The sequence below is a fragment of the Mustelus asterias genome, chromosome 9 (assembly GCF_964213995.1).
Source record: "Mustelus asterias chromosome 9, sMusAst1.hap1.1, whole genome shotgun sequence".
Classification (NCBI taxonomy): Eukaryota; Metazoa; Chordata; class Chondrichthyes; order Carcharhiniformes; family Triakidae; genus Mustelus; species Mustelus asterias.
This window is the reverse complement of record NC_135809.1, coordinates 24953470-24975491: the sequence shown is the minus strand read 5'-3', so window position 1 is coordinate 24975491 and position 22022 is coordinate 24953470. Positions and strand designations below refer to the sequence as shown.

General features: G+C 42.0%; 1 protein-coding gene across 3 annotated transcripts in view; it reads left to right on the top strand.

Annotated features, from left to right (window-relative positions):
* Positions 1 to 12988, top strand: part of cped1 (cadherin-like and PC-esterase domain containing 1) — a 248485-nt gene extending 235497 nt beyond the window's left edge. Inside the window, exons 21-22 of one of the 3 annotated variants that reach the window (XR_013498726.1) lie at positions 2576 to 2706; positions 9667 to 9696. Coding sequence is in view for 1 of the 3 variants with exons in the window: in XM_078219832.1 (XP_078075958.1) it covers positions 9667 to 9813; positions 11830 to 12054 (372 nt within the window). In the remaining 2 variants the exon portion in view is untranslated. Of the gene's footprint in view, positions 1 to 2575; positions 2707 to 3913; positions 3948 to 9666; positions 9814 to 11829 lie in introns of those variants that run through there. The other 2 variants (XR_013498727.1, XM_078219832.1) reach the window with 2 other exon arrangements.
* The last annotated feature ends 9034 nt before the right edge of the window (positions 12989 to 22022 follow it).

Here is a 22022-nt window from a genome sequence, read left to right as displayed (position 1 = left end):
TGTGTGAGGTGATGGATAGGCCCATATTTTCAACTATAAATTTACCCAATATCAAAGAACAAAGAACAGTACAGGAAACAGGCCCTTCGGCCCTCCAAGCCTGTGCCGCTCCTTGGTCCAACTAGACCAATCGTTTGTATCCCTCCATTCCCAGGCTGCTCATGTGACTATCCAGGTAAGTCTTAAACGATGTCAGCGTGCCTGCCTCCACCACCCTACTTGGCAGCGCATTCCAGGCCCCCACCACCCTCTGTGTAAAAAACATCCCTCTAATATCTGAGTTATACTTCGCCCCTCTCACCTTGAGCCCGTGACCTCTCGTGATCGTCACCTCCGACCTGGGAAAAAGCTTCAGGTGGGAGCATGGACAATATTCTGGCTCCTTGCTTTATATCACTTAATTGGACTATCAGCCATTCATTACCTAGTTACATGAACTGATCTAACAGTGGTTAACACTGCTGCCTCACAGTGCGAGGGATCTGGATTCAATTCCCAGCTTGGGGGTCACTGCCTGTGTGAAGTTTGCACATTCTCCCCGTTTCTGCATGGGTTTCCCCCGGTGCTCCGGTTTCCTCCCACAGTCCGAAGGATGCGCGGGTTAGGTGGATTACCATGCTAAATTTCCCCTTAGTCAGGGGGACTAACTAGGGTAAATGCATGGGGTTGTGGGAATAGAAACTAGGTGGGATTGTGGTCGGTGCAGACTCGATGGGCTGAATGGCCTCCTTCCGTACTGTAGGGATTCTATGATTCTATTCTATCATTGAGCCCACCTATGGTTAGATGATACATTTGATGGATGCAAGGGGCTGAGTCTTCCAGGCTTTCAAAATGTTCGGGCATCTGGACCAATCGTAGGTGCCAAGTTTGTTCACTGCAGCTGCAGGAGTTCAGGAGGATTTTATAGGAGCCAGCCTACCCTCCCTTCAAGGATAGCCATCCATTTGGGGATAGCAGGCAAGCTCAGGATCAGGAAGGGCCAATCAAGATATGAAATGTGAAGGAGGCCTTTACTATGGCTGCAGTGCAGCTCCAGTGATTGGGACACAAGAGGATACTTTGAGAGGCAAGAGACACTAGGTTAAAGACACCAGAAGGCTTTTCTGTGACCCGATCACTCCATTGCAGCAATCTTCAGGAGAGACTGTAGAATGGCAGGCCTGTGTCTGGAGATGACCACTGTCTATTTTCAGCAAGTAAAGGTCAGATTGCATGCAAATATCAAACAGCTGGGATCTCCCACTATGTACGACCTCTGTGTGCTGACCAGTTCTTCCAATTGTGACGGTCCCAATTATCTCTGGAAAGATTGGAAGACCTGTGAAAATCACTATTGATTACCTCCTCACTTCCCATTGCTGCCTGGCAGGTTGATGTCACTGCTCTGATACTGCGACCAACAAAATGTGCAAGGTGGTGGGTGGGAAGGGACATATCAGGGGTCCACCCAGTGCATTTGTTTTAAACCATTATCCTGGTCCCCACACCTCCAAACTTGCCTCCACAGCACTGAGAGAATTTCTCCCATTAACTTATACTATATTATACTATAGGCCCTGCCCACAAGGAAGCATATGGCTACTTGCAGTTTTCTTACACCTCATTGCAACACTGGAGATTACCTTCCAACGTTATGGGCTCTTTAGTTCATTTATTTCATTTTTGAAGTTACTGGTGCCTGAATCTATTAACATTTTTGGGGGCTGGAGTCTGGCTGTAGCTTATCTGAGTTTTGTTCTGCATTCAAATCAAAGAGGCCTCTATATACCACAGCATTGTAATGACTCCTTCACTGATACCTTTGTGCTGTCCTGCTCTCCATACTTTACAGTCTTAAGCCATCATTTTCAAGTTCAAGTTTGAAGTATGTCTAAAAGCTTTCATTTTAAATGATCAATAAGTAAGTGGTAAAACATAACAAATGATACACTACCTGATCAAATAGAATAGTAAATTATTAAGTTTACCTGTCACCCTATTTACGCTTCATTGTTATATAGTCCATACATGAAGAGTTTCAGTGACAAAGGGCATCTTTGTATTAGCCATTAGGTAATTTAATTTCGGCCACTCGGAAAATTATATTTCCCAGCCTATTATAGATGTAAAGTAAAAGTTCTCTCTGCAAGATTTTCCATTAACACGGGATGCATTACATTACTAGCTTGAAAAGTATATTTTCACTTTGTTTTAAAGAAGTTAATGGCATTCCCATAGCATTGTTCTGCGATTTGCAATTATGCATCTGGTTCATTAGAAGACTGATATTTACAGGGTCTTTTTGGTTGAATAAGTAAATACAGAGGGAGGCATTATGTGTCAAACAGGCTGCTTAATGCAGGTAGACTATATTTTACCAAGGTAGCGAAACAGGGGAGTGTTGGGGGAACTGTATCACCTATTGCTTGATGAGTCTACGCTGACAGTCAGGAAGTCCATTTGGCAAGACCAGCCTTTCTTCTTAATTCTAATGGATTCCTTTGTGCATGAGAAATGTTGGCTGGGTGTCTGGCCCACGCCATGGGCTGGGTGGTAACAAAACAACTCTAAACTCTCCTTCCATATCTCCCAGATCAAAAGTGCCAGGCGTCAAATCTGGTTCTAGTGGGAAACCCTCCACCTGTTTATCATGACCAGAAGTAACATTGTCTTGAAAACAAGACATCCAGAAGTTTGATAATGGAACACACTGCCAACCCCACGGTCAGTATAAATACCTCCTTAGTCAGTACAAATACCTGCCTGTGTGAGTGCATTCTAATGAGTCAGGCATATCATTGCTGATAGCAATGTTGGTTCTTAGCACCACATTCAACATTTGCATCTCAGTCAGCACTATCCATATGCCCTGCAAAAAGTGTGTACCATATCTTCTCTGTGATGAATGTGCAGAACAGAAAAAAAAGTTATCTCAATCTTTTACATGTTACCTCTTTGAGGACACTATAGCTCACAGTTTCAGTTTGGGCCACGAGGTCGGAAGTGCACCATTACACATTCTCCTGTAGAACTTGCAGAATTTTCAGTCGAGTCTCAAAAGATATCATGAAAGCCTTTTGCTTGCTTCAAAAGACTGTCCCAAAAGTAACATTCAAATGTGGGTTTGATTATACTGACACTCTTAATACCACAAAACTTTTGCCTTTTTTGTTCCCTGGGAACTGGGAGGCTCCATTCTTTCTGTTTGCAACCCCCATCCGAGTGGCTTTGATCTCCATATTGCACACCACCACTGGAGTCTTGCCAAATCGATTCTTCTGATCGTACATTGCATTCATTAACAATAAAACCAAAATCCAAGTATATCATTTGTGGTTGCAGAATATAGCCTAACATTTATTGGTACAAGAATTAGTCAGTTTATCTTAACACAGTTAAACATTTTTCTAAAAGTGAACCAAAGAATGTGGCATGCACATTTTAAAATTTATCTGTTATTTCCAGCAATAATTTCTAGGCTACTATTCATTACATTACAGAACTTTTTTTATTGCAATAAAACTCAGTAAACCATGTAATGACCTAAACCTAGAATCAATATCAGAAAGATTAGCAGTTATTTCATTTTAACAATTAAATGTATAATTCTTACAATATTGATGTTCAGGCAGACCAGTTCAATAATTTTTTAAAGTGGTAGTGATTAACATTTCATCACATGGCTAGAAATGTGATCGCCTGAATGAAGCTAATTCTGCTCATAATTCATATTTGAAATTCTTTTTTTTTTTAAAAACCTGATTGAAAATATATATAACTTTGTACATAAATGTACAACAGAACCAAAATATCCCAAAGGTTTAATTTTTTTAAATTGTAACACTAAATGTGTTCTGTTTCAATTCATGCAAGCACTTAACATCTGTTTGTGCCAACAACATGCAAGAACCAGTTTTCTTTTTCTTCATAGACTTTCTGTTAACATTAGGGCCGGAACTCTACCACCTTGTCCGCTACGGAATCCGCGCGGGTCCGACAATGGAAATCTCCGTTGACCTCGAGCGGGAATTTCCGGTCTCGCCCGAGCGAGTCCGTAAAATCCCGCTCCTAGGTCTCTGTCATTTGGATCAAATATGAAGGTAGGCTAGCCAGTAACATTAGGAATGATAGTAAAAGTTTCTTTAAATACATTAAAAACAAACGGGAGGCAAAAGTAGACATTGGGCCGCTCCAAAATGACGCTGGTAATCTAGTGATGGGAGACAAGGAAATAGCTGAGGAACTTAATAAGTACTTTGCGTCAGTCTTCACAGTAGAAGACATGAGTAATATCCCAACAATTCAGGAAAGTCAGGGGGCAGAGTTGAATATGGTTGCCATCACAAAGGAGAAAGTGCTAGAGAAACTAAAAGGTCTGAAAATTGATAAATCTCCGGGCCCAGATGGGCTACATCCTAGAGTTCTAAAGGAGATAGCTGAAGAAATAGTGGAGGCGTTAGTTATGATCTTTCAAAAGTCACTGGAGTCAGGGAAAGTCCCAGAGGATTGGAAAATCGCTGTTGTAACCCCACTGTTCAAGAAGGGAACAAGAAAAAAGATGGAAAATTATAGGCCAATTAGCCTAACCTCAGTTGTTGGCAAAATTCTAGAATCCATCGTTAAGGATGAGATTTCTAAATTCTTGGAAGTGCAGGGTCGGATTAAGACAAGTCAGCATGGATTTAGTAAGGGGAGGTCGTGCCTGACAAACCTGTTAGAGTTCTTTGAAGAGATAACAAATAGGTTAGACCAAGGAGAGCCAATGGATGTTATCTATCTTGACTTCCAAAAGGCCTTTGACAAGGTGCCTCACGGGAGACTGCTGAGTAAAATAAGGGCCCATGGTATTCGAGGCAAGGTACTAACATGGATTGACGATTGGCTGTCAGACAGAAGGCAGAGAGTTGGGATAAAAGGTTCTTTCTCAGAATGGCAACCGGTGACAAGTGGTGTCCCGCAGGGTTCAGTGTTGGGGCCACAGCTGTTCTCTTTATATATTAACGATCTAGATGACGGGACTGGGAGCATTCTGGCCAAGTTTGCCGATGATACAAAGATAGGTGGAGGGGCAGGTAGTATTGAGGAGGTGGGGAGGCTGCAGAAAGATTTAGACAGTTTAGGAGAGTGGTCCAAGAAGTGGCTGATGAAATTCAACGTGGGCAAGTGCGAGGTCGTACACTTTGGAAAAAAGAATAGAGGCATGGACTATTTTCTAAACGGTGACAAAATTCATAATGCTAAAGTGCAAAGGGACTTGGGAGTCCTAGTCCAGGATTCTCTAAAGGTAAACTTGCAGGTTGAGTCCGTAATTAGGAAAGCAAATGTAATGTTGTCATTTATCTCAAGAGGCTTGGAATACAAAAGCAGGGATGTACTTCTGAGGCTTTATAAAGCACTGGTTAGGCCCCATTTGGAGTACTGTGAGCAATTTTGGGCCCCACACCTCAGGAAGGACATACTGGCACTGGAGCGGGTCCAGCGGAGATTCACACGGATGATCCCAGGAATGGTAGGCCTGACATACGATGAACGTCTGAGGATCGTGGGATTATATTCATTGGAGTTTAGGAGGTTGAGGGGAGATCTGATAGAAACTTACAAGATAATGAACGGCTTAGATAGGATGGACGTAGGGAAGTTGTTTCCATTAACAGGGGAGACTAGGACGCGGGGGCACAGCCTTAGAATAAAAGGGAGTCACTTTAGAACAGAGATGAGGAGAAATTTCTTCAGCCAGAGAGTGGTGGGTCTGTGGAATTCATTGCCACAGAGGGCTGTGGAGGCCGAGACGTTGAGCGTCTTCAAGACAGAAATTGATAAATTCTTGATTTCTCGAGGAATTAAGGGCTATGGGGAGAGAGCGGGTAAATGGAGTTGAAATCAACCATGATTGAATGGTGGAGTGGACTCGATGGGCCGAATGGCCTTACTTCCGCTCCTATGTCTTATGGTCTTATGGTCTTATGGAGCAGATAAAGTATGAAATATTAGAGATTTCTGCCTTTGAAGTTTATCAACACAAATTTTAAGAATCCAGCAGCAATGGTGACAATTTTCATGAGTAATTACTTTAGAACCTTTATAAGCAGCGAAATGTTGCCATACAGTATTGATACACAGACCAGGGAGATAGCGGGCTGATTTTCAAAGAATGGTACATTAACAGTTTCAATCACTCACATTCACAAATTTCCTTGGCTTGTAGATTGGAAAGAAGAAGGCCTTAGTTACAGCCCATTTGATTTCAACCTTCAAGAAAACCAACTAGATTGCCAATTGCCCTCCAATGTTTTTAGCTTTTATGCACATCCGAATAGGGCAGGAGTCCCCCGCCATAGCACTGAATTCCCAACCTAGGATCTAAATTCAATTATTTGAGAGAAACCCGGGCCGATAAGCTCCTAAAGCAAACAATGAACTATCCCATCCCATGGCCATAGGAATCATAGCGGGCAGGACAGGACCAAGCAAAGGTCCATTGACCTCGGGCAGAATTTTCCAGTCTTGGGGCTCTATTGTGTCTCGGTGGAAGAATACCAAAAAGTGGCTAGTCATCCCTGAGCTGTTCTCTATGACACTTCAGACCAACGCTGCCAAAGGCTTGGGAGCAAGTTACCTGCTTAACCTTTTCTCTTACCTAATGCAGAGTCCAAAAGGCCAGCAGAAAACAGGAAACGAATGTAATTGGAAAAAAAAAGACATTGCATCTTTACAAAAGAATGAATTCACTTTTTTAGAAATTGAAACTTTCATTGTAATATTTATTGAACCTTAACACCACTAGATTAGCATTAAAGGTATGTTTTCAACATAACAAAATTTAAAATTTACCAAACAAAGCATGCTAGGGGTGATCAATAATTATCTTCCACTATAAGCCACCTTTGCTTAGAATCAACCACCTTACTATCATGCCTTCCTTCACAATTACAGCTACAGCTACTATTTACTCAAAATGTGACACCTGCACTCTCATCGTAGTCCCCCACCCAGAGAACATTATATGCCCTTGAAATCCTCAGTGCTTCTTCCAAGTGATGTTCAACATGGATGAGTACTGATTCATCAGCTGAGGGAAGATAGTAGGTGGTTTCCTTAGCCATGCTTAATCTACTGCCATGAGGGATCCAGAGTCAGTGTTTAAGGATTTCCAGGGCAGCTCCCTCCCTCCCGTACACCAGAGACTAATCTGTGGGACTACGCCCCTGATTTCTGACAAGAACCCTGAGATGTTAGCAAGGAGGAATTTGTACAATCAACTGAGTGGGGTGTGCTGTTGTCGTTTCCAGTGCCTAGGTCGCTTTTCCTTCAGGTGATCCATCTAGTTTTATTTCTTTTTTACTTTTCTGTAGCAGTTTGGCAAAGCTGTGTGCCTTTCTAGGCCATTTCAAAGGGCAGTTAAGAATCTGGAGTCAGAACTAGGCCGGACCAGGTAAGGATGGCAGATTTCCTAAAAGGACATTAGTGAAACAGATGGGTTTTTAAAACAATTGATAGTGGCTTCATGGCATCACTGGCTTATAATTCCAGATGTATTAATTATTTGGATGTAGATACCATTGGATTGGATGAGATTTGAACTTATGTCCTCAAGGCCTAGGCCTCTGGATCACTCACGCAGTTCATCAGTATGACTTAGACGGCAGTGGAGACTTTCTGCATCAATTTTCTTCCACTTTTATAGTAGCACTAAAGATTGATGGATAGTTTTTTTTAAAAAACACATGCTGTTTGCTTTGAATTTCCACTTTATATTTTCACTATAAAATTGTCAAAAATATGATTCTTTATATGAAACAGTGGAACCAAAAAGAAGTTCCTCGTGCTTTTCTGGGGATGTACAAACTCCCCAACTTCAGGATAGCCGATATATTACAACACCGTAGAAAAGAAAGTGGATACAACCTTGAGGAAATCCTTAAGTGCTTTCTCAGTGCACTTGAAGTACTATATACTTTGTCTATACCACCTGGTCATTTTATAAGTTACTGGATACTCTTTCTGTGAAGCTTAAAGATGACGGATTTAAGCCAAGGGTATCATTTCAGGAGATTAAATATTTAACTAGTGCGTGATACAAACCTTTGATGGTCTCAAGGTTGCATTGGAGATATGGCAGCAGGTTTGGTAAATGGAAACACTAATGGATTTGATTTACAGTCCAATTAACTACATTGCCTTTTTGTACAGCAAAACTCTCAGTTTACCTCAAGGCACTTAACATGATTAAGACATGTGAGTATCATGTATTAACAGGACAAGCCAAAATGTGAGGTACTGCTGCTTTTGGCATCATACATCTCTGGAGACCCTAAGCTTTTGCACTTATGGAGAATAAACACCAACATTAACTGGCAGGACCAAACTGCCTGTTTCCATGTTGTAATTGCTATGAAATTCAGTGCAAGAAAATACAGTACTCCAGGGGTATCCCTGTGGCCAGTTTTGATGGAGGCAGGCAGAACTTAATGCTATCCTTACAATGCCACCCTTGTACAGATGAAATAGCATTTCCAATAGCATTCAGGTTTATAATTATTTCCTGATAATCTGATATGCATATGGATGGTCCATTAAATTTGAATGCAAAAAAACATCAGTGGATGTTGCACTTGGAACATGCATCTGAAGATATATGCCCAAGGTTCACTCTCGGTTGTCCTCATCTGCACTGCGCTGAGGATGTGAATCAGGCATCTAGATACAGCTCACTCATTGTAGCCTTGGAAAACTTGACTAGGTCTGATGTGCATTTAAGTCCTGGGGTTTGATAAGTAGGGGAGTGGGGTGGGTCTGGGGGGTGGATGGGAAGTGGAAGAGCAAGGCCAGCCTGTTCATGGCTATAATACTACTATAGAGCCAGGAGGAACACCCTTATTTCTCTGCTCTACATTAACGCAAACGAAAATGTCATTCCACTGGATCTGAGATACAGAAAAACTCTAGAGCATTTAATGCACATTTGCCAGCAGGGTATTAAATCGAGCATAGTGTCACAGATTAATCTATTCAAGGTGTCCAAGGCACCTTTGTAGGAGGGCACCCTGGGCATTTCTAGGGGAGATCTCTAATACCCAAAAATTGGTTGTCAATTCTTATTTGTCACCCAAAATTAGACATATGGGGCTAATTCCGCCCCCCGGCTCACCCCCGCCATAGTTAGTAGATGTGTTGAGGATCACTAGAAATTAGAGTTTCATAATATTGCTTGAGTTAAGATTTATTGCTGTCTTTCCAAAGGACATTGGGAAAATGTTTTACAAATTAAAGGATGCGTTCGTTTTCTTTTGGGTGCCAGCATCTGATGATCATGGAAAAGAGACTTACTTCTCTACAGGATAGAAAATTACAAAACTACTCAACCTACAAAATTTGTACAACTTATTCAGAATTTCAGCGGTCTGGAATCACTTTCATTCTGTGAGTCAGGAAGTTGTACAGTGGGACCAATCCCAAGACTCCAGCATTTCCAAAAGGTCCACCGAGCATCCAGAGATGGACGATAAAAGTAGCCTTGTCTGTGTTGCCCACATCCGGAGAACAAATGAAAGCATCCAAATGGGTCACTAAAATCCCAGGCGGTTGGACTACTACATCATTTACTAGGCGGCATTTTAGTTAATACTCTTGAGATGCAAAACATCTCATATGATTTTCATATGCTTGACATTTTTGTTATTATAGAACGAAGTACAAAATTTGTGGAAAGAAAATACAGAAATACTTTCTCAAGCAAAGGACTACGGTTATGATGTTATTGATACATTTAGTATCACTATGGGACGCTATAAAGAATTTCTTCAGGGAAAGTGTGCATGTCATTTTCATGAGGTAACTAAACTTGCTTTTTTAAAAAGTGTTTCTCTTGAGGTTTCCTTGGAATTAAAATGTTACCCTGACGTTTTAAGTTAATTTATCTTGTTAAATTGATTGGGGCTATAACTGACAGCTAGTTTCGTGCATTTTCCCTAAATGCTTTATTGAGCAAAGATATACATTTCAGTAAAACTCATTCAGATGCATTTAAGTTTTGCAAATATTGTAGCACTACAAAAAATATTCTTCCAGTTATTTGTAAAGATTAGCAAATGTGTATATGAATAAATGACATTGGTGGTATGTGTTTACATAGTGCTATTCGATCAAGTATAAATGTGTGGTGCAGAATCTACTCAAATCCATCTCTCCGACAGTTAAGCTGAGTTTTGTCATTGCTCCCAAAAGCTTTTGGATGAAATGCATTTCTGCAACTCAGGGTGAGATTTTAATAAAGATTGGCCCTAAACTTCCTCATTGTCTTCAGCACTTACAGCATTATTATATTGTTAGTTTGCTGAAAAGATCAAGGAAATTTATATTTTAGTACATTTCGATACATTTATGCATTTAATGTGCTAATACAAATTTCTTTTTAACTGTGCAAATCTTGAACCCATCACTGCTTTTGGAGTTCATTTGCATTGCTGCACCATTTGCAAAGGTTTAAATTGCTCCTGACATTGATGTAACTTTATGCCCAAAAAATAAGATCAATTAGCTCCCCCAAGCATGTCAACAAAAGTAATTGAGGACTTAGTGGACTAATTGGTGCACAAGTCTCTTTCTAATCACAGACTTCCAAGGAACTTTGTCCATCACATTTGATTTGATTTGATTTATTATTATTGTCACATATACTGGGATACAGTGAAAAGTATTGTTTCTTGCGATATGCTGAATTTCCTTTGCCTCCTGAGAAGTAGACACATTGGTGGGCATTCTTAACTATAGCGTCAGTGTGGAGGGACCAGGACAGGTTGTTTAACCATTCACACCCGATCTTCAGTTTGTGGTAGTGCTTTCCACTTCCCAGAAATTGGGAGTGGGGGGCGAGGTGGGCATTTCCCACCTCCAAACCCACGCTCAGCTCGAATTCCGGCATGGGATGTCTTTTCCTGGTCAAAAAACTCTATGCCATCCTAGTAGAGGTAACATTGCAGCAGCACACCCAGGCCAAGCGAATCAGCCAGCAACCCATCCATCCGTGTATAAACCACATTGATGCTGTGAGTGGTCTCTGTGGGGCTGTACATTTGACAGCTGCACCTCTGCACAGATGCCAGTAGACAACTTCATTACAAAAATGTGCAGTTTTGCTCCATTGTCATAATTGCTTTGTCCCTGGCAGCTAAGAGGTGAAAAATAGTGCATATAATAAGCTTAGGAAGGAGGTCAACAAACAATTAGTAAGGCAAAGAAGAAATATGAAATTAAAATAAGAAAGCGTATAAAAAGAAAAAGTAGCAAAAAGGAGAATTAAGATAGAGATCGGTCCACAAAGTGATGAGCAATATAATCCCAAGCGAAATAAAAACAGCAGATGCTCTCAGCTGTGACGAAGGGTCGTGTAGACTTGAAACGATGGCTCTACTCTCTCCCCACAGATGCTCTCAGATCTGCTGAGATTTTCCAGCAATTTCTGTTTTTGTTTCAGATTTCAGCATCCACAGTATTTTGCTTGTATATTACAATCCCAAGGGAGACACTGCTAAAATGGCAAGGATACAGACACTAGATTCAGTTTCAGTGAAGAGGCTAACCAGAAGGAAATGGCAGCAGTAGAAGCAACAGTTAAACGTTAGAGCTAAAAACCTAGAACTGTCTGATTAGATATTTTAAATCCAAGCAGAAGGGTCATTGATGCCAGGATAATATGTTCCAGATTTTAACTGGTTTAAACAAAAAAAGTGCATTACTTGGACTATAGAATTGAAAATGTCCTCACCAGATACAACTTGAATCTCATCTTGACTAAACACTCTTTACAAGTATGTAAATGAACTGTTCTTTTTACTCTTCATTTTTTAGGTAGATCAATTTGAATTTTCCCAATCAACAGTACGTAGGAAAATAAGACATTCAAGCCACTCCTTTGTGGGAAAGGGCAACTCAAGTCATAGCAAGAGGTCTTTGGTACAAGACTTTTTATCTGTTTTCAAATCACACTATCACGTCAATGGTCCAATAAACCAAGCTTATTCAGAAATCTTCCTCAGCAGAGTCTGTGTGAACAGATTGACCCCTCCGCTCTGAAGAAAATGGACTTTTGTGGGGTTTTTTTTACAGTTTTAAGATTTGCTGCTTCCCCTGGAGATCAGTGCAAAATACCAAATGACATGTATTGCATTTCTCTCTGATTGGCTACGAATGCTACCATCAAAGACATGTGACACGTTTTAAACCTTTATGAAATCAATATGTGCCGCTGCAAATTTGAGGCTTCAGAATGGCAGATGGAAAGCCAGAAAATTGATGTGACTCGCTGTCTGGCCGGATGAATTGCATAAACAGCTGTAACCGAAACAAAGTCTTTTACAGAAGATTAAGCACACAGGAGACTTGAAGTCCTTAAGGAAGCCACTTAATCCTTTCTGTGCAATATTCAATCACCTTCTGCACTATTTTTGCCAAATCAATATAATGCTGCATTTTTGAATAACTTCTATTTTTGTATGTATTGTTCACTCAAAATCACATTCCCCGGATATTGCTGGGGATATCGAGTTATATATACCTCACATCGCTTATATTTATACTGCCTTTATTTTTGGCCTGCAAAACAAATAGTTTAGAATACTGCCTGTATTCTCAAATGTCTTAAAACTTTTTACACGCAGAGATGTTTTATGTTTACAAAATTGATATTTTTGTACATCTACTTTTAGTACTGCTTTTCTATATATTTTTATTTTTTCTATGAAAGCTGATAGTCTTTTAGTATGTGGCACTACGGCAGACATTTTTTTATCATGTGGATGCATTAATTGCCACTGCATTTGGAAAATAGGAATAAAGGGAGGATATAAGTTGTTTTTTAAAAAGCGTCATTCAGTCATGCTGTGGGTTGTCTCTTTTTTTAAATCATGAATCTTTTTATATAACTAAAAAAAATCTAAGCGCCTGTTGCAATGAACTGGTACATCTTCTTGACATTGCTAATGGTGAATTAAAGGATATTTTGTTTTACAACAATTGGAGTATTTATGCCATTTGAAGTATAATTTGAGTGCCACTAACTTACAGTGACTTCAACAGCTATCATTATTGGATTATTCCATTATTATTACCCATACCATTTTAAATTCTGAATCTACACCATAGACAAGTAAGAGGTCTGTATTGTATTTGTTAGTATTCGGATTAGGTAGAGTAGGTTGGCTACATGTGGGATTAATCCTATACTTTGGTAGCAATGGTGCCAGTCATGGGGTTTGATAAGGCGTGACGTTAGTCCTGGGCTTTAGTGACACTGGAGAATAGTCCAAGGATCTGGCAGAACTTGAGTAGGGAGCCTGGATTTTAACAACGGTGGGACTGCTGAAATTTGGCATGTCGGGTCGATCCTTTGGGCTAGCGTTTATGTGGAAGAGAAATCTGGGGTTTGGTGGATCTACAGAAGCCAAATCTGAGGTTTGGCAGAGCTGAGGATGAGGTTTGGCTTAGCTAGAGGAATCTCGGTGTCAAACAGCAGTGAGGCGAGGTTGATGATAGAGCCTGACAGCACTTGGTTGAGAGGAATCCAATATCCTGCAGCACAACTTGTGGCTTTGTAAAAGATCTTCACAAACAACTTATATTTTTGGCTGGATGTATATCTCTATTTCAACGGTAAGAAAAGATAATTATTATTTTCTGGTCATCAAAATACAGATAATTTTCTATTTCCAGTCAAACAACTCATTTGTTTTCTTATCTGGTATTGAAACTCAATTTCTGATTCGAAATGACACTGGGGGCTGATTTTCTTGCCCCTCCCTCTTCTACCCCAGTGATAGAAAAGGAGCAACGGATCCAGTCCAAGACCAGGATTACATATAAAGGAAAATATGAAGAGGATTATTCAGCTATTCAGCTCCTCAGGTCTATTCCTCCATTCGGTTAGATCACGGCTGATCTGTTCCTTAACTTTATTGCCTACTTTGTTTCCATATCCCTTAATGCCATAAACGGTTCGTTAGGTACCAGTCTCAATTTCAAATGACCTAACTTCAACAGCTTTTTGGGGGAAAGGTTTTCCAAGATATCCACCACCCTTTGTGTGAAGAATTGCTTTCTGACATCGCCTCTCAACAGCTAATGGAATTTGGCAGCCTAAAAGTCCTACATAAACTTCTGAATCCAAGGAAGGTTAAAGTTTTTGCCCTGCCCTTCAGAGCAGAATAAATTATTTGGTTGGCGGAATTTTGAGGATTCCCCCCTCACCCCCCCTGCCTCCCCCCATTGATGCACACAAGACTAGCCAGCAAATAAGATTGGCGTTCAATCACTTTGTCTATTTTTGTATTGGTTTCAGACTACTCTCAGTAACAAAACATGGATGATCATTAAAGGTTTTCTATTTGCCTTAAAATTCAGCTGTTTGATGAAAAAAACAAAGCAAATTATAATATTATTTGACCCATACTGCCTGTGCCAGTGTTTGATCTTTATAGAATCATAGAATCCCTACAGTGCAGAAGAGGCCATTTGGCCCATTGAGTCTGCACCGACTCTCTGACAGAGCATCTTACCAAGGCCCTCTCCCCTCCCTATCCCTGTAAGCCCACACATTTCCCATCTAACCTATACATCTTGGAACACTTAACATGCACATCTTTGGAGTGTGGGAGGAAACCGGAGCACCCGGAGGAAACCCACGCCGACATGGGGAGAATGTGCAAACTCCATACAGTCATCAAACAGCCGGAATTGAACTTGGGTCCCTGATACTGTGAGGCAGCAGTGCTAACCACTGTGCCATCATGCCTCCATGTTATTGCTTCCTTCATATATCTCTGCATTAAATGTCAACTGCCATTCCACCAGTTTGTCTATGACCTCCTGAAGTCTGTTACTATCCTTCTCATTGTCAACTACTTTTCCAAGTTTTGGGTCAATTGCAAATTTTAATATTTTTAATTCATTTGTGGGATCTGAGCATCACTGCCAAAGCCATTGCCCATCTCTAAATGCTCCCGAGATGGTGCTGCTGCAGTCCATGTGGCGAAGGTACTCCAACAGTATTATAAGAGAGAGGAGCTCCAGGATTTGGACTTTTCAATGAAAAAGAATTCTCCCACCCCGCCCACCATGGAATCGGAGCAAGCAAGGGGCGGGCAACCAAAATGTCCTTTGGTTTCGGGTGGGAATTTCCGGTCTCGCTCGAGCGAGGTTCATCATTCCAAATCAGGATGGTCTGTGACTTGAAGAGGAACTTGGGAGGTGGTCTTCTCATGCAGCTGCTGCTCTCATTCTTCAACCCAAGTCCAGGTCACCAATAGAAATAGATTAAAACAGTGAACCAAATGCTGACCCCGGGACAACAATGTATACTTTCTCTGGTCTGAAAAACAACCATTCACCAGTACACTTTACTTTCTGTCCTCTCACAAATTTTGCATCCACACTGCAGTTGTCCCTTTAATTCCTCTTGTAAGTCTATTAGGTGGTGCTTCGTCAAATATATTGTGAACTCCACATACACAACATCAATTGTACTACCCCAATCAATCCTCTCTGATACTTTAAAGGACTTGATCAAGTTAGTCAAACATGATTTGCTTTTAACAAATCCATGCTAACTTCAATTAATTAGCATGTACTTTCCAAATTGTCTCAGATTATTGTCTTGAAATGTTTCTCCATCATAGACGTTAGGCCAACTAGCTCATAGCTGCCATGTAATCCTCCTGCCATCCTGATATCTAACAAGGATTGGAAGATGGTGGCTAGAGCCTACACAATTCCCCTTCTTACACTGCTCAATAATCTGGACTTTATCTCAGCTGGAACATATGACTTTTCTATTTTGAGCACTGCCAACCTTTTACAGGCTTCACTTTATCAATTTTAATCCTAGCACCATTGCCACTATCCCTTCTTTATTGCTACATGGACAGGGAACTTGGGTCAGGAGAGATGCAGAGTACTCATTTATTACCTCAGCTTTGCCCTCTTCCTCCACGAGAAGATCTGCTCATACATACGACAGAAAAATATCAAGTTTCAAACTTTTGGAAAATCCTGAGATCTTCAGATGAATGGTTTTAAAACCTGGCTGGAAAACACAAAAGGCAATTCATTGGTTAAAAGTAGTGTTAAAGATGTGCTGCTTTTCACATTGGAAAAATACTGTTTAAAACCCCAAGTTTATGTTTGCAAATTTCAGGCTTTTTGAAAACACATAGAACATAGAACAGTACAGCACAGTACAGGCCCTTCGGCTCACGATGTTGTGCCGAACCTTTTCCGAAACCAAGATCAAGCTATCCCACACCCTATCATTCTGGTGTGCTCCATGTGCCTATCCAATAACCGCTTAAATGTTCCTAAAGTGTCCGACTCCACGATCACTGCAGGCAGTCCATTCCACACCTCAACCACTCTCTGAGTAAAGAACCTACCTCGTACATCCCTCCTATATCTTCCACCACGAACCTTATAGTTATGCCCCCTAGTAACAGCTACATCCACCCGAGGAAATAGTCTCTGAACGTCCACTCTATCTATCCCCCTCATAATCTTATAAACCTCTATTAAGTCGCCTCTCAACCTCCTCCGCTCTAAAGAGAAAAGCCCTAGCTCCCTCAACCTTTGCTCATAAGACCTACCCTCCAAACGAGGCAGCAAGCTGGTAAATCTCCTTTGCACTCTTTCCAGTGCTTCCACATCCTTCTTATAATGAGGTGACCAGAACTGCACACAATATTCCAAATGTGGTCTCACCAAGGTCCTGTACAGTTGCAGCATAACCCCACGGCTCTTAAACTCCAACCCCCTGTTAAGAAACGCTAGCACACTATAGGCCTTCTTCACGGCTCTATCCACTTGAGTGGCAACCTTCAGAGATCTGTGGATATGAACCCCAAGATCTCTCTGTTCCTCCACATTCCTCAGAACCCTACCGTTGACCCTGTAATCTGCATTCAAATTTGTCCTACCAAAATGAATCACCTCACACTTATCAGGGTTAATGTCTGCCATTTTTTGGCCCAGCTCTGCATCCTATCAATGTCTCTTTGCAGCCTACAACAGCCCTCCACCTTATCCACTACTCCACCAATCTTGGTGTCATCTGCAAATTTACTGATCCACCCTTCAGCCCCTTCCTCCAAGTCATTTATAAAAATCACAAATAGCAGAGGACCCAGCACTGATCTTTGTGGTACACCGCTGGTAACTGGTCTCCAGTCTGAAAATTTTTCATCCACCACCACCCTCTGTCTTCTATGAGATAGTAAGAAGTCTCACAACACCAGGTTAAAGTCCATGAGGTAGCCAGTTATTTATCCAATCGGCCAAATTTCCCTCTATCCCACACCTCCTTACTTTCTTCATGAACAGTGAGTTATTTGTGGAGAATAGTAATACTGTGCAACCTAATAGTATTGAATAGTGTAATAGTTATAGCTGGGTTTATATTTAATCTTCACCATAACTTATGATATAAATTTATCTTTCTTGTTCTGTATGGGACAGTATGGGAGCAATTCTCCCAAAAAATTCTAAATGTCAAATTTGTGCAAAAACTGAAGTAAATCCCATTGGTTTTTTTCAGCGGGATTTGATTTTCAAAATGAATCTCTGACACTCTGTGCATCACAGAGTGCACGAGCGTGAATCACGCTAAAAATCAGTCGGCGGGGCCTATTCCTGCTGGAGAGGCCGGCATCATAGCGCTGAGCGGGCCACTGTGCATGAACCGATCTGTCAGCACCGGCCTCCCGATCGCTGGCCAGCTCAATTGCTGGCTAGTCCTGCAATCCCGTATCACTGGTGCACAGACCACCACCCCCCGCCGCCCCCCCCCCCCCCCCCCATCCCCCCACCTCCCAGCAAGGCCCGATCACTGACCCTCCAGATGTGTCCAAGCCAGTCTCGATGCCGCCCTCCCCCCGGCCCGCGTTGATCTCTCCCACCATCCCCACCCCTGCAGTCACGATCCCCCCCTCCCCTCACCACCAGCAGCCCTGATGCCCCTGCTCCCCACCTCACCACATCTTCAAACTTCCTCTCCCAACTTGGGGGCCTTCCATGCAGACATACTTTTCTCACGTCTGGATAACAAAGTTACCCCAAGTTGCTCACTCTCCACTTCCGGCCAACTATTGTGATACTAACAAAGCATAGACCTGACACTGGATCAAAATCTGCTTAAGGAAAAAGCTAAAAGTAAGGCAAAATGTATGAGGAAAATGATCAGTGCAATATATAGGCAATGTGAGAACAGTTATCCAGTAGCAATTCTGTACACTGGTGCACAAAACATATTTGTGTGGGTGTACCAACACCACATGGACTGCAGTTCAAGTAATTGCCTCACCACCACTTTTTGAGGTCAGTTAGGGATGGGAATTATATACTGGCACAGTCAGTGAATTAAAAAAGCAAATAAATTGGAAGTGCAAATTCAGCTTAAAGGATGTGGTGTGATAATCATTGGAAATTCAGCCTCTAGATGCCAGTCGTGGTTAATTTTGTTCTTGGTGATCCCCTTGCTATATTGTACTGTACTAAAGTATGGTAAGGTTATGGAGGGATGCCATTAACCCAGCATAGACTGTGTATTCCTTGTCCTCTAGTAACCAACTTTCAACATTCCTGGAGGGATAGAATAATGGAGGAAGATTAAGTGTATCAGGATTAAAACCTTTTTTCTGCTGTCAGCAAAACTGGCAGAAACTTCCATAATGTTTTAGTGGTGATCACACACTAGTTGACATTCATGAAATGATAGCCCTTCCTGTTAAGAAAATCTCCTGTGAATTTAAAAACTAACCAGTTCTCTTTTGCTGGATGTTAGGGTTGAAACTGAGGACACTGTATTGAAATAATACCCACTCGTTTTGATACATTTTCAATTGGGAACTAAAATCCCATACTTTATAATTCAACTGGTGTGAACTACACAATTTACCACAAAAACCACAACTGTTCTAGGACACCCAGTACCAGACTCAGAGTTTTAGTCAAATCGTAACACAAAATTGAAGGAGGACATAATCTCTATATTTCATCCCCTTATTTCATTACTGGTTTATTTTAAACTCTGATATTTGAAAATACGATAACCTAAAGTTTTTTACAATTACTTATTCTGATATGCTGAAAGTTTGTTATACATCTTTGCTTGACTTTAAGTGTATAAAAATACACTTAAAGTTGGCAATGGATTTGACAAAGATAAAAGAATTACAAATGAAAAGATTACTTAAATGATAAGACAATAGGCCGGGATATAGTTCCTTCAATGGGGGTCCCCAGGGGAGCCCTGCATCACATCTAGGCGGGAGGCCCAATGTCATTTAAGTGCACTCAGGCACTTGCTAGCCAGGGTTGAGCAACCCATAGCATCAAGGACCCTGCAATTCCTGCTCCCTAGGAGCTACCTCGCTATGAGAGGCCGTCAGCTCTCCATTGCCAAGCAACAGTGGCTGCTGCCATTAATGCGCCAAGGTCTATCCAGAGCATCAACCCTGTATCCCTAGAGACATGAATGGAGCAGAATGGAAGTCACAAGGAGGTGTTGCCAGAGGGCAGGGCAAGGGCTGCCAGAGGCGTGGGCTGCCAGAGGCAAAGGATGTTTGCAGCCCCTCCCAATGTCGGATCCCTCGATTGGGCACTAATCAGCTGTCAATTAGGAACCCCTACCTATGAGGGTGACACAGTTGTTAGCACTGCTGCCTCCCAGTGCCAGGAACCTGGGTTCGATTCACGGCTTGGGTGACTGTGCAGAGTCTGCACGTTCTCCCCATGTCTGTGTGCGTTTCCTCCGGGTGTTCTGGTTTCCTCCCACAGTCCAAAAGACATGCTGGTTAGGTGCATTGGCCATGCTAAATTCTCCCTCAGTGTATCCGAACAGGCGCTGGGGTGTGGTGACTAGGAGATTTTCACAGTAACTTCATTGCAGTGTTAACGTAAGCCTACTTGCAACAAAAATAAATAAATAAACTTTTAAATAAACAAAAATGAATAAATAAATACTAATATACCCAACAGGGTTTGTTGTGGGGTCACGAGACCCACGTGAGACCTGTTTAATACCCAGAGTCACTATTAAACTCCAGTTGGCTCAGGGTTAGTTGGTGTCAAGTGGCTCATTAATGAACCTGATTGACATTCCACCGCCAGCAAGCAAGATTCCCCAACTTAACTGGAAACAGTTTTCCTTGATACTAGGAATCAGAATCAGATGTAGGTACTCCTGCCTGATTCTCCCGGTGCAACCCCACCACCCCCATTCCGCATGCCCACTCCAGCCAACTCAGTCAAATTCTGCCCATGAGGTGGCTGCTATGGGAGAGGAAATCCTCATATGTCCAAATGAGGGTCAGTGCAGTGTAGTCTGTACATAGTTATACGTTGCTAATGGGACTGGGTAATTAGACTGAGATATGACATGTACTCTGATTTGAAGCCACAAATGGAAGCTCTCAAGGATTCTAATGTAGACAGTCCCGGAGAATGTCAACACAATGGCCTTATAAACCAGGACACTTGTTGATTTCCAAAGGTCCCTGTTGTCAAAGACTTGTTGGCGCACCTTGAAGGCAGCAGCATTGGCACAATTGACTTGGTGCTGAACTTCCTCATTGGTGATAATCTCTTGGGAGAGGTGACTGCCAAGATATGGGTAGTGCTGCACATGCTTGAGTCATCCCGACGACATGGATGGTTTGGGAGATGCTCATCTGGCCTGGGGAAGGACCTTCATCTTCGTAATGTTTAAAGATAGGCCAAGCCTCTTATAGGAATCCTGGGGATCAAAAGGGAGGACCACTGGACCAATGTTAGCATCCTCCACGAAGCTGTATCTACCAGCTTCCTGCAGAACCAACACGAATGGATAAGCCATTATGACCTGATGCCCGAAAAGCTCCTCCCTCAGCAGGTTCTCTTCGCCCAGCTCTCCTTTGGTCAACCCTCCAAGGGCGGCCAAAGGAAAAGTTATAAGGATACACTCAAAGCCGCCCTAAAGCATGGAAGCATTAACACCACTGGCTGGGAGGAGAAGGCTACAGACTGCTTGACATGGCTCCACCTGGTCCATCAAGACACGAGCCACTTTGAGGCGCAACAACTTGAGAGTGAGGCAGAACTACGGCGGCAGAGAAGAGGGAAGCCAACCTCGGGTGGTAGCTCCACTCCCCCACCCTCTCCCCACCCCACTCCCCTGGCGTAACAACCCATCCCCATTGTAGGAGAACTTGTGGATCCAGAATGGGGCTCCTCAGTTATCCGAACACGCAGCAAGATTGATGAACATCATCCTTGATTTCAAAGAACTGCAACCAACGATAACTGGCTGATGCAGGTGGAAGTGAAGAGTTTCTAACACACAAGATTCCAGAGGTTTTGAATCATCATCTGCAGTTAGAAAAAAAAATCAGTGATTTAAATATCCAGGAACCCCCCATAGGCTGCCTTGCTGCTGGAGGTCAGTTCAATGATAGGAGACTAAGGAAAGGGACTTTCAAAGGATGCTGGAAGACTCGCCCTTTTGCAGCAGGGATAGTTTTATTGATTTGATTTATTATTGTCACCTGTATTGGATACAGTGAAAAGTATTGTTAAACAGCTTGGAGGAGTGTGGGACTTCATCTACAAGGTTACATATCTGATGAGTGCGTGGCATGAAGTATAAACATGACATGGAGTTTTTGGTTGTGTTCGTTAGTTAACAGGAAAAGTACCTTTTCTGTAATTTACTGCATTAATTGCCTATTGAGTAATGTCTAATTGATGTTAATTTTAGAAACATAGAAAATAGAATCAGGAAGAGGCCATTTGGCCCCTCGAGCCTGCTCAGCCATTCATTTTTGATCATGGCTGATCATCAAATTCAATATCCTGATCCCACCTTCCCCCATATCCCTTGATCCCTTTAGCCCCAAGAGCTTTATCTAATTTCTTCTTGAAATCACACAATATTTTAGCCTCAACTACTTTCTGTGGTAGTGGATTCCACAGATTCACCACTCTCTGGGTGAAGAAATTTCTCCTCATCTCAGTCCTAAAAGGTT